Source organism: Poeciliopsis prolifica, unplaced genomic scaffold (genome assembly GCF_027474105.1).
Source record: "Poeciliopsis prolifica strain line A6 unplaced genomic scaffold, Auburn_PproV2 SCAFFOLD033, whole genome shotgun sequence".
Classification (NCBI taxonomy): domain Eukaryota; kingdom Metazoa; phylum Chordata; class Actinopteri; order Cyprinodontiformes; family Poeciliidae; genus Poeciliopsis; species Poeciliopsis prolifica.
This window is the reverse complement of record NW_026562408.1, coordinates 4730964-4743778: the sequence shown is the minus strand read 5'-3', so window position 1 is coordinate 4743778 and position 12815 is coordinate 4730964. Positions and strand designations below refer to the sequence as shown.

The window sequence follows — 12815 nt, the reverse complement described above, 5'->3', positions numbered from 1 at the left end:
TTGGCATATGAAAAGCAGAGATGCTTTACAGAAAAGGTTTGAGGCGGTTCTTTCGAGGCGTTATTAACAATTCATCTGTCTATACAAACAGATAAACCTACGAGAAATTTCTGGCTCTCTCTGAAGTGGGATTAGACGTTTCTTATGCCAGCAACAGCTTCCAGCCTGGATATTTTGTCCACATCAAACAAACTTGTTGTTTACTGAGGATCTCTGGCTCACTGCAGCTTCACCTTAGAGTTTAAAAAACTTAATGCAGTTCATGCAGTCTTTGCAAAAAAACTTTTATCCTCTCGTTTTGTACATTTTGTTACTTCAGAACCAAGAACTGCAATGTTTTTATGGGGACTTTGTGAGGTGAACAAACACAAACTGTTGCATAACCGTGAATCTGCACTGCCTCGTTTACTCTGATTCTCCTAAATTAAAACAAGTGCAAGCATATGTCTTCAGAAATCTACTAAATAGTAACAAGTCATACTGTGTGCAGTTTAGGTGAGGCAAGGTAATTTTATTTACATAGCACATTTTCAGCAACAAGACAATTCACAGTGCTTTCCAAAAATTAGAAGAAAATACAAACAAAACAACAAAACAAAAGACATACAAAAAGGTAAAAGCATAAAAGTAGATGTTGGTTCTAAATGTTTGGTTCTATAAAGTAGATGGTTCTTTTTAAGTTTGTTCTAGATTTGTTTCTGAAATTAAAAGTTTGAAGTTAAATGTTGAGCTACGGTAATGAGCGCTACACAATTTCTAAAAGTAATAAACCAAACAGACAGACAGAGTTTAATTTAGTGTAACTACAAATAGCTAATAAAAACATAAAAAACAGAAAGTCATGGTTGAATTAAAAGTTCTGTTTAAATGTGCAGTGCTTAGATGTAACTAAGTTTCAACACTTGAACTTCCTGCAAAATAGTGTGTATGGCAGAAAACTGTCCTTGTGCATCATCAAGATTTGCAGTGAAACATGGTGGAGACAGCATAATAGCGCTAGAACGGAGTTTTTTACGTCTGGAGTTTGACTAGGCCATTTTAACACACGAATATGTATTGAGTTAAACTAATCTGTGACGAGACAAAAAATTCAAAGCTGGTGCATAGAAATGTTGAAGTCATTATAGTGGCTGAATAAAAAAACATGTTTCAGGTTTTTATGAAAAAAATGTTTCCTTTCACCTCACAGTATGTGGGACTTGGTGCAAAAACAAACGTTTGTGGTTGTAACAGAAAAGATGCAGAAAGATTCAAAGAGACGTGAACGAGATGAAGCTCCGCACATGACCAGGCCTCCTGAAAACACACCAGTCATGATGACACATTTGAGTCAGTGGTGCAGTTTGGCTTTCGGTGCAGAAAAACTGTCTCTGCAGACTGGGCTGAGTCAATTCATGCAACAGGGACACTGGATTAAAAGATTTGTACAACAAAGTACTTCATAGCAAAGCGCAGAGAGCGTTCATTCAAACTGCAGCAGGGCTTCGTGTATGAACACAAACAACAAACAGCCAGACTCACTTTCATGCTCAGTCCTCACTCTGTGGCAGGATTAGCTGTGTGAGCAACCCGCTAACAGAAACACTCACCGCCTGCTGCAACTCTTTGTTTTGATCAAGAAGCACAAAATGAACAGTGAATCTCCAATCAAACTGATTTTAAGACAAACTACAGCTTGTTTTTTTCTTAAAAAATGTTATAACCAGGCCATTAATTTTCATAATTATTAACCAGTCACCACCGTAATCATAGAGAGCCATTACAGAAAACACCATCAAGTCTTCTCATCAGCTACAACTTTATGTGATATTAATCTGAATGTCATGTAATGATGCGGTTGTACTTAATGCTCAAGCAGAGTCAAACTGTGAGGCCAATCAACGCCGGCAGGAAACGCTAATCAAAGCAGAACCAGAGAGGCCGTCTACATTTTGTGCTGGATATTTATATCCAGACTCAGCTTTAGTTTTACTCAACTGTTTTTGAGCAAACCTTAAAATTTGTTTGCAGCCTGCTTTGTGAGGCATTGTGTGCTTGTTGCAGCATTTGACCTAAATTTAGAGACAACGCTGCGTTGGCTTTGTTGAGTTTAACGTCACCGTGACTGACTGTCACTGCAGAGCCATAAGAAATAAAGCCCCGGAAGTCATTTTTGGTTGGTTAACTACAGAGCAAATGGCTCCACTTTAGCGCCGATTATTGATGTTCGCAGTTACTCTGCCGTAATATTTATTACATCCAAACCAACTTTTGTGGGGAGTGGTAACATCAATTTTCACACAAGATAAAATATGAATGGGAAACTAATTAGGGTACCACCATAGATACACTAGTGTTCTGTCAAGCTCCACTTCCTTCTGAGTCGTCTGACTGATTTTATTTCCTAAGCTCCATAATTGGAAACCAATGCATCTAGTCAAGCTCTGACAGAATGGCTAAATGGAAAATCTTCACCTCTAGAGAATTGGAGCGTTGTAACTGCATTGTTCCACCAGCGACCCATTAATTGTCTGTACCTCACACTTTGTTCTGCATCCACACATTCCTCCTCCTCCTCCTCTCTGCTGCTGGGTTGGCACACTCACCTCCCAGCTCCTCAGTGGAGAGGCTGGTGAGCTGGAAGGCTTCGCTGCCCTCGGTCAGGGAGCTGCTCAGGTAGTTGTCCGGATAGAGCAGGCCTGCCCGCACATGGTGGAATGGCATCTTTTCCCTGCAAAGCAAATCCACGTTGTTGTTCAGAAATGTTCCATGTGACTGTATTATAGGGACATTTTTCTGCCATAAGCGAACAGAGAGGTCTGCAAGCAGAGATTTGATCTCAGCAGAGACAAGATTTGAGCACCAGGATGATTTGGGAAAGAACAGTGAATATTTGACAGAGAGCAGAAGTTTTGGGTACAAGCATTACAAGTTTTGAGAAGAAAGACAGTGAGTCCAGCTTTCAAGCATCCTGCAATCATGACTGAAAATGGGTTCTCTCAAATTATGGCAGGAAAATTCCCCCATACTGTTTAATATTTGTAATAATAATTTTTGAAGGCATTGTAGTGCTTTCTATGTTTCTCATTTTGAGTATTCTATTTAAAAAAAAAAAATTTTTTCAAAAAGTTATGTGGCATTTGCAGCTTTAGTGAATTTTATTTGGCCGTCCTCAGAGCAAAATGGCTCCTTAGATTGTAAAGGTCGCAGCTTAGTGTCAAACACCGAGTTCGTTTTCAGAAACGTCTCTCCGGCTCCCTCTCTCCTCCTACTGCTTCTTGTTCAACAGAGGAGAAAATCGCGTCAGCTGTTGTTTCTTCTGACCTTCCCTGTCAAACTCGCAGACTCCCCGTCCCGCAGGACAATCCCACCACCAGACACCTCGACATGAGACCTCAGGCCTGGTGGCAGGACGCCACAGCTGCAGCATGATCAGAGCAGCTCTTCTTTGATTTGTCAGCGCTGTCCTGCTCCACGTGTCACAGTCTGGCGTTTTGGTGATACGCTTCATGTCACATTCATCCTAAGTTTAGATTTCGAGGTAAGGGGTAGAAAGAAATCCCGAAGGAGCCAGGACAGAAAGGTAAGGGATAGAAGTGGGCACACCTACGGTAACTAAAACAACCACTTCTGTGTTCTTGCAAGAGACGATTTTGACCTTAATTTTGGTGTGGATCTCAGAATCAAAGCTGCAGCGAAACAAAAAGTGGGATCTGATCTGCTGCTGATCTGTAAAGGGTACCAGGTGTGAAAGCTGAGTGTCTCAATGAGACAGTGACAGACAGCGCAGTGTGTGTTACTCTGTGTGAGAAGTGGTATTAATGTGTACACAGCTCGTAAACTCAGAGGAAATTTGCTCTTCAGTCCATCTGCTGCTGCGTCAAACATGCCTCACCTGCACACTGAACTCGCTCAGGTCACCACAGCAACATGCGTCTCTTCTCAAGACAAAAGCATCTGCCAGGAAGCAGATAAGTACATCCACTAATATACTTTATGCTTTCAATTCCATGCTTTAGCAGCTGGATTCCTCTTGGAGAAGCAGAAATGCCGATGAGGATAATAATCAACATTAAATAAAACTAAAATTTTCTGCAGCCCAGTTATTTGTAAATGCATGCAAACGGACCAGAATACCTAAAAATTCTTGTCATCTGGAAAAAACATTTTGTCACCCCATAAAATACGAATTCTTGGATGATGACACGACAATGACAGTAAGAAGATTTTGTTAACAAAATGCAAATTTTTTTGAAAGAAAAATTTCAAACGGACCTAAAGAACATCAGATTATTATTATAATAGCTTAACCAACTTAATGGAATTGCTTCAAATGATAACAAGTAGTTCAATTAAGCTTAACTTGACAAATTTACTCTTTTATTCATGAATTGTGATCCTTTATGTCAGGATGTTTTTCCAAAGTGATTTTGAAGCTAAAAAAGGTGGGGGGGAAAGTTTGTAAAAAAAATCTAGGATTTATTTTCTAAGCAATCTGTTATAGTTTTCTACAAAGTTGTTATTTGGAAAATACATCAGTAGTATTAGCCTTTAGGGTTTACTTGATGTCAATATTTTTCTACTGCAGAAAGAGGGACTGGATATTCTTGAGTTGCTTTTCCATTGGTCGGCCATATTGCATTTGCAGTGGATGGCCAGTAGTTGGCAGTGTATTACATTATGCTCCAGTGTCCACTCCAGTGGTCTGTGTGCATTTATAGCATACAAATCCACAAGAAACACAAGAAAATGTCTTTTCGATAGCTGCCCCCTGCAGTGACCTCCAGTTGGATACATTATAGTTTGAATTTGATATTTTTTATTGCTGGGTTCCTCATCTGGAAACTGCAGATGAGATGCAGGAAAAGTAGCAGCATTTTAAATAAATTTACCAATTCAAAGCCTAAATAACATGAATTAAGAAAACTGAACTTTTCTGTAGCCCAATGATTTATGAATCCAGGCAAATTGCCCAAAACACCTAAAATTCCTGAAATCTGGAAAAAAATAAAACATTTTGTCACCCTATAAAATAAGAAGTGTATCAATGGATGATGACACAATGATGATAGCTGGAAGATTTTGTTGAAAAATGTAAATTTTTAAAAGCAAAAAATTAAAACGGACCTAAAAAGCAACACAGGAAATGCATGAAGTGAGCACTCTGGTTACAAAGATCATCTGTTCAATTGAATGAACACTAAAGTGACTCTTGCAGGGTATTTTTGTGAGCATAAAGATTTTAATTTAAAAAAGCAGGTTTTATTTTTTTGTCTTCCCTGTCATTTCAAAACATCTGCTGACGCCTGCGGAGCGAGTTTAATGACTCCTCTCCAAGCGGTCCTCCTGAGTGTGGCATAATTAGCTTCAGCAGCGACTTTCTCCATGTTTGAACCAGATGACGAAGAACGTTTGACTCCAAAATTGTTCAAACCCCTGTCAGGTCTTGATTACAAAATATTCATTCAACATGTTTGTTTTTGAAAGGAAATGAAGTGCTCAAAACATTATAAAACAATGTGGAAGTTTTGCTCTGAGTATATTGTGTTAGGCTTAATTTGTAGCTTCTGTTTGCTTTTGTGTTTTTATTGCTCTATCTTTCCAACTTTCTCTATCTACTAAGTTTTATGTTGTGCAGCATTTTTGCATTTTGCTGTTTTGCAGAATTTAGCTGTAAGATTTTTTTTTTTTTACTATCCATGCCAACAGCTATTCTGCCTTTGTTTGTCACTACCAACCAACGATTACATAACTAGAAAAACAGGAAATTATGTCACAGTTGCTTTTCAATGTTTATGTAAATGTGCTTGCAGACATATAATGTTTGGCTGAACAGTCCAAGCACATTTAGGAATCAGAACCTAAATAAAAATGATAAAAAATCTTCCTAAAATAAAAAATAAGAGCGTAAACAAACATAATAACTACGTTGCAAGATAAAAAGAAACAGTTCAAATATTTTTAAGGTAATTTTTTTTAGCATGTCTTTGTTTTAGCAGGTTACAAGGGACGCAATGTTTATTTCACCTAAGAAAAGCTTTGTGTTTTTTTATTTGTCATATTAAAAATGTCAAAAGGTAAATGACCTGCAGTCTAAAGTGTTTTTCAAGCCTGAGGACTCCAAAACAAATCACAGATTTGAAAGAGAATCATTTACAACTGTGGCAATGATGTGCAAAAATCTTCAATAAAAATATAACTTTAATTGTAGAAGCATTACTGTGTCCAAACCTTATTTTGGACACATCAATTCAAAGGGAAGAGTCACAGTCACTGCTTGCACAGCACACAATTACTGTAGAAGAAATAAAAATGAATAAACCACAGGTTTTTTTTATATGTACACTGCACTTTTGAGTTAATATAACTTGTGACTTTCTGTTAACTATAATACAAAGTTTATTTTCTTATCTCAAAATGACATAAATATTTAAAAAGTTTAAACTTCCTGGCTGATTTCTTAAGATATTACTTCAACATTTCACATATAACTGAAAAGATTAAAAGCTTTTTGTCTCTGAGTGTTTTTATAAACTATAACCTGGACTTTTTTGTTATTTTTGAAGTAACAGCTGTGAAGAATGACACTCTCTTATATGGTAAAGACAATTAATTAGATTAATCATGATTATTTGATTATTGAAATAATTGCCAACTAATTTAGTAATAGCATTTAACCAAAAATATTAATATTTAACAACACACCAGGTACATTGCTTTCTCATTATTTTGCATGTATTTTTTTCTCATCTGAAAATAACTTTGCTGTATAACTACTGAAGAATTAAATAAATGCATGAAAACTCCTCATTTACACATTTAAGGTTTAATATGTTTCATCCGTAGCGAATCCATTTCTCGTCACTAAATTAATAACATAAATTGGTGGATTATTTCCATCAGTGCTGCAATTGCCAAATTACTCAGCTACCTTAAATTAAACAGTGTGTGCAAATTAATTATAATTAATAGACAAATTAATTAGACATATGACATAAAAGTAATTTGGGTATTTCAGTGTCCATCTGTTCTCATAATTGTTCCCCGAACAGAAAACACCCACTCAGCCACTGCAGAATCCAGCACACACACAAAAATCACAAAATCTGTCCCGTTTGTATCCTTTCTCCTTTCTCTGTCAATGCCTGTTATCTTTCTTTCTATTCTCTGGTATTTTTTTTAAAACCAACTTGTGAAATCACTGAACGTTGTCAAAGAGATGGACATCCGAGCTGACAGACACAGTCTTTAGCAGAAAGCCTCCATCTGATAAGCTCCATTGCCTCCACTGCCTGAGTCTAGGAAGAAGAGCGGCGAAAAGATAGACGGCTATGCGGGTTGATAGGTGGGATGGGATGGAGGGAGCGGGGTGAAGAGAGCGAACGAAAGTGGGCTGGCTGACGGTGTTTGAACTGTGGGGTTACCTGAACGCCAGGGAGCCCAGTTTCCAGCCTGCAGTGATAACAAATTTACACCCAACGGAGAGGCTCAAATTAAGGAAAAAAGACTGAGAACAGGCTTTGAGGGGGAGAATCAGCCCGTTTCCACAGTCCTCATATTATTCCCCAGAGAGACAAATGCATTACCAGAATGGCAGAAAGGGGTCAGAACTGTGATTTTTTCAGCTGCAGATCCACAGACCATCACAGCCAGACAGCACTAATAGGATAACACAAACCGGACCTGCGTTTGAGCTCAACATGCATTTGATATGCAGAACCTTGCAAAAGTAAAAATACCTGTCAAAACTTTCTTCACACAACCACAAACTTCAATATGTAAAGGTTGGTCTCACCCAGACAGAATAAAAAACAAAAAGACCATAAAATTATAATATGCATTTGTATGAAGCCCCCTTTTTTTTATCTGATATTCAAAAATAAAAACCAGAGCAACTGATTCAGATAAAAAATGTCTAAGTAATTAAGAAACCAAAAAAATCATAATAATAATTGAACCTAAACAAGAAAACGTCCATGTCCAGTTTGAAAAGAGGCAAACAGAAGACTAATAAATCAATTGTATCATCCAAATATGTCCCACATTATACATAAATACGCAATCAATTTTTAGACATGAAGAAACTTCTGAGAAAAATTAGTAATAAAGTTGTGGAAATGTTTAAATCTGGCCTTTGGAAGACTGGTAAGAAGAAAATTTTGTCAAAATCCAAGAATGAGAAAGTGCGCCTGTTAGTTGAAATCAAAATTAAATATTTTAGCCTATCTGGAAACTGCCATATAACTGTGCATCTCTTTGAATGCTTCATTCCTCCTGGGAAACATGGTGGCAGGAGACATTTTCTCTATTTCTGTATCACTCCGGATCAAACCTTTTAAGAGCCTCAGTAGAGGTGAAAGAGACATTTTTCTCTGAAACTGCAGGTCGGTTTAGATTAAAACATGTTCATGTGTTAAAATAGTGAAGCCAGATTTTGTGGCTTAAAAACATGTTGCTCACAAATGTCCTTCATCTTATTTGACTGAAACAAACTCCAAAGACTTTTAGAAGTAGCTTGAGACCAGTGCAGATTTTTATTTTTCTGCTGCATCCCAGTTATGCACTACATTGAGCTTTTTCTACATTGAAGGTTTAAAGCAGGTTTACATTGAATCCTGTAATATTTAAAGCAACAAGTGACTAAAACAGCATGTTACTCTGCATGTCTTTACCAATAAGAGCGCAAGCAAAGTGACGAAAACAATGAAACATAAGTTGAAGCGCCGACGCTGTGATTTATCATTTGCCACAAACCACAAAGCCAAACAAATGAGGGAGTGTCAATTTATGGATCAAAGGAGGACATGTGTAACGTCAACAAACCATCTACAATAAAAGTGCTTTTTTATTGGATTTACAGAATTTAAACCAATAATAAAATGATAAATGGAAATCAAATTATTCCCAGTGTCCTTGGTTTCCCCTTCTGCAAAACAACACATTGTCAGTGTCCCATACTGATGTCACCTTGGGCACATCCAGGCAGTCACAGCACAGCTGTGATCTCAGCTGTCTTTCCCAAACCCATCAAACCCATAAAACCATTTCCTCAGGAGAGGCGCTGCAGTCGCCTCGCTGCAACTTCAGCTTCGGTCACTCGGATCAATCTAACGGCGGAAATAAGCTGCTGCAACAGTCCATCGACAAGACAATCAGTGATTCTGTATTTCCATATAAAAGCTAAAAGTTTAGATTTTAAAGGATGGCTGAAAATTTTGAATGCATCAGCAGTTTGTTTTCTACAAAATGAAACATTCAGTCACCTTCAGGCCCTCTGGGAGCTCATTAAAAGATTTTCGTTCTGATTTTTTTGGCATCATTAAAACATTGAACCAGAAGACCTGACTGTGTGCCTAATAAAACTATAAATCTATTTCTGCTTTAGTCTGGGGAAAGGGTCTTTAAATCCTCCCTGAATGAAACATAAAATGTGTGAGGTGTTGACGTCATTTCTTGTTGACATTCTCACAGGCAAAAGGTCATCCCAAATAATTTTGGGGTTGCAAAATCCCCAAAATGTTCATATTACTTGCTGATTCAGCAGGAAATTAGGAGTACACATGAGGACAAGGCTGACATTGGCTAAATGTCATGATAAAGTTTGGTGGACAGTAAATTGTTCCAGAGGTTACTGCGATAAACAATAACAATGTTGTTGTTTTGACTGTTAGGCCAGTTAGGCTAGGCTACATCATGTTGGGGCATTGTTTCCATGACACAATATTTGATATGTTTCTAATTATACTTACTTAAAACGTGTATGCTGTCCATCGCCGCCTCATCTTTCCTCATTAAAAGTTACAATAAACAGACAAGTTTGTCTTTCCACCCTGGTCTGTCTTGCAGCAACTTGTGATTATTTTTACTGCGAAATCAACTGAATGAAAGCGATTCCAGGCTTTTCTGACAGGCTCAACAGGAGCGCGTAGGTTATTTTGACGTCCGTCATGGCGGAGTGGGCGGGGTTTCGAAGAGAGTGACGTCACGTGGAAAGGGTTAATGCGGGGCAAGGCTTTATGGGTAAGGGCTATTTGAGATGCAAAAGATACATCCTTTTGATATTTTGGTGGTCATAATGTTACGCCTGATCAGTGCAGAGTTAAAGAGCTTGTTAGTTCATGTTTTGTGTTGTTTGTTTAGATATTGAAATTAAGGTTGTTTCTAATTATAAAGCCTAAACAGCATCAAATTAAACCTTGCGGGACACCGTAGTGAACTCTGAATGCTGACTGAGAAAAACAATCAAACCAGTTGATCAGTTAAGGCATCAGTTTTGATTTAACCATCAATGTGGTGCAACAAATTAAATGAAAATTTTATTTTAGCCTGTGAAGTTGAGTGAACATGTTATCAAAACAAGACAGGTAATCACTGAGAATCTACTTAAATCAGACCATGTGGAACAATTCACTCTGTTGCAACTGAACTTGGTGACGAGCTGAAGCAGCAGCGCTGGGTAAAGGAGAATCGCTGCCCTTCTTTCAGGTGGTCTGAAATGACAATGACAGATTTCACCAGATGGGGAGAAAAAAGACCAGACATCAGAGGCCTTGAGAAAAGGGGAACACGGCTGGTGCCTCCCAGCTTGAAGCTTCAATCTGCTGCTACATGTCAAATATATGTGTGTGTGTGTATAAACTAACAACCCGTCCTTCTCTCATACTCACCCACCCACGCATGATAAAAGAAAAGAAAAGGCTTGGCTTGCACCAACAAACTGGGTCTCCAGGTGGGCAGATGTCCACTAGTTGTCCTCAGGTCTGTCTCCTGCTTGGCATTGATGAGTCTGAGCAGGATGTGACAGAGACTGTGGAGTTGACAGTGATGCTGTTGAGGTTTGGACTGCAGTCAGTCTCCATTTATCAGAGCCGAGCTGCTACAGGCTGAACATCAGAGCCACCAAGCATGACATATGATGGAGATCTTCACACCCCGCTGCGCGCAGAGACAATTACACTGTAATTACACTTATGGCTCGTGATGGACCTATAATCACCTAATCACATCGATCAAAACCCACGCAGCGCGTACTGACGCGCGCTGCGCACACCTGCGTCCGTGCGGCGATGGCCAGAAACACGCTGAAATAGTGGGACATACAGACACACGCATCGTGTTTGTCAGCCATTAAGACGAGCATAAGGTGCAGATGCAAGTGATAACACGCACGCTTCACGCATCCACGCATCCACAACAGGTGTAGCCACCAGCTCGGCTCTGCGGGCATCAGGAGGAGCGACCTGTGGGTAATCACCTTCAGCACCTTTAGTCCCCTCACTCAGAGGGAACCAGCGCAGCCATACCTGCCAAAGAAGCTGCTCCCCCGGTGTCAGAGTCCCTCCCGCTCCGCTAGTGCGCCGGTGGCCGAGAGGCTGATGCTGATTTGAGCTGCCGAGGTGTGTTTAGTCCGTTTGCATCCGTCCTGTCCGCTGGAGGAGTCCGTCCAACAGCCGAAGATGGACTCATTCAGTCTCGGTGCTGGACGTGGCTCCGGGAATCCACCGGTGTGTCATGTGCCTCCCCCACTTTTCTTTTTTTTTTTTTTTTTTTTTTTTTTTTTTTTGTTCAGGAAAATATCAACTGGTTTGGTGAAAACCTCTGGTGACCAACATGAATTAATCAGAATCTAGTTTCAGGTTAAAGCCCACCTCTCCTCGCCATGTCTTGAGGATGTGGGGTTGTTGGGATGAAGCCGTGTTGCCCAGACGGACGCGCCCGCAGCCGCCCACAGGTCTGAGTCTGAGATGCTCTGCTGCTGCTGCTGCTGGTTCTGCTGGTTCTCCCTCCACAAACACAACCACGATTAAAATTCAGCCTGCACTGTTGAACCAGAGGAGAGAGCCCGCAGCTCAGAGCGTCCAAGCGGCCGATTGAAGGGAAGGGATCTCCCGCGGCTCCCGATGACGGACTTAACCCATTTAATGTGTCGGTCCAGTCTGATGAAGGAGGGGCCGCATCGGAACCAACCAGCTGATTTCACAGGGAGCTCATCTCAGGTGTGTCTGTGAGAGAGTGAAAGCGAGAGACTGCGAGGTCCGAGCAATTAAGCTTCAAGTGGATCAGTGAGGCACCGACCGAACCTCCCCTCTCTCCCGAACCGAGTCCTGCGCTTATGCGTTTCATCCAGCCGTTCTGCACAGCTGGACGTTGGCATTGATGTCCAATTATGGTGATTAGGAAATGACATCAGCTTCAGATCCCATGCAGTATGAAAACTTCTCCCTTCCTCTCACCAAACCATCTCAATCTTCTCCCAAAGACACCAGACAGATCAGCTTCTGTAAAGTTTAAAAAACATGAAAATCTATGTTCTGGTTAAAAATGTAAATATTGATTCTCAAATCTCTGTGAAAGATAGAAAGAAAAATCAATCAATTTGTTCAAAAAGATCAAAACTGTATCTTATAAAGCTTTTATAAGGTCACAGTGCTGAACATAATGGAAGGAAAATTATATTTAATAGGACATTATGGTGGCTTTGATGCTATTGGGATCATTTTTCTTCAGAATTGATATAAAATTGAAGAGTTGAATCTAAATACACAGCAATCCTGGGATAAATCTGTCAGAAGATACAACAGACTTGAGGAAAAATAAAATAAACATATATTATTGCTTCATCTAACCAAATTGAGATTTCAAATCTCATTTAGAACGATGACCTGAACAAAAAATAATTAAATAACAGTTGCAGCACTAAACTTTTCCTTTTTCAAATTCGGACAATAAAAATAAAATGCAAATAAGGTTTGTCTGCTCAGGGAGGAAGGACTGTGGCTTCTTTTCAACCTCCAGCATCTTCTGCCCTCCTTATCTGGCTGTCGTCTTTTCTTGCC

The 12815-nt window shown here is 39.5% G+C and overlaps 1 protein-coding gene across 2 annotated transcripts in view; it reads right to left on the bottom strand.

The window, feature by feature from the left end:
• Positions 1-12063, bottom strand: part of LOC129373610 (calcium-binding protein 8-like) — a 34494-nt gene extending 22431 nt beyond the window's left edge. Inside the window, exons 1-2 of one of the 2 annotated variants that reach the window (XM_055051629.1) lie at positions 11283-12063; positions 2586-2710 (exon numbers count right to left, since the gene is read on the bottom strand). In XM_055051629.1, coding sequence (XP_054907604.1) covers positions 2586-2703 — 118 coding nt within the window. In that variant the 5' untranslated portion in view covers positions 2704-2710; positions 11283-12063. Of the gene's footprint in view, positions 1-2585; positions 2711-9728; positions 9915-11282 lie in introns of those variants that run through there. The other variant, XM_055051630.1, reaches the window with a different exon arrangement.
• Positions 12064-12815: the final 752 nt, after the last annotated feature.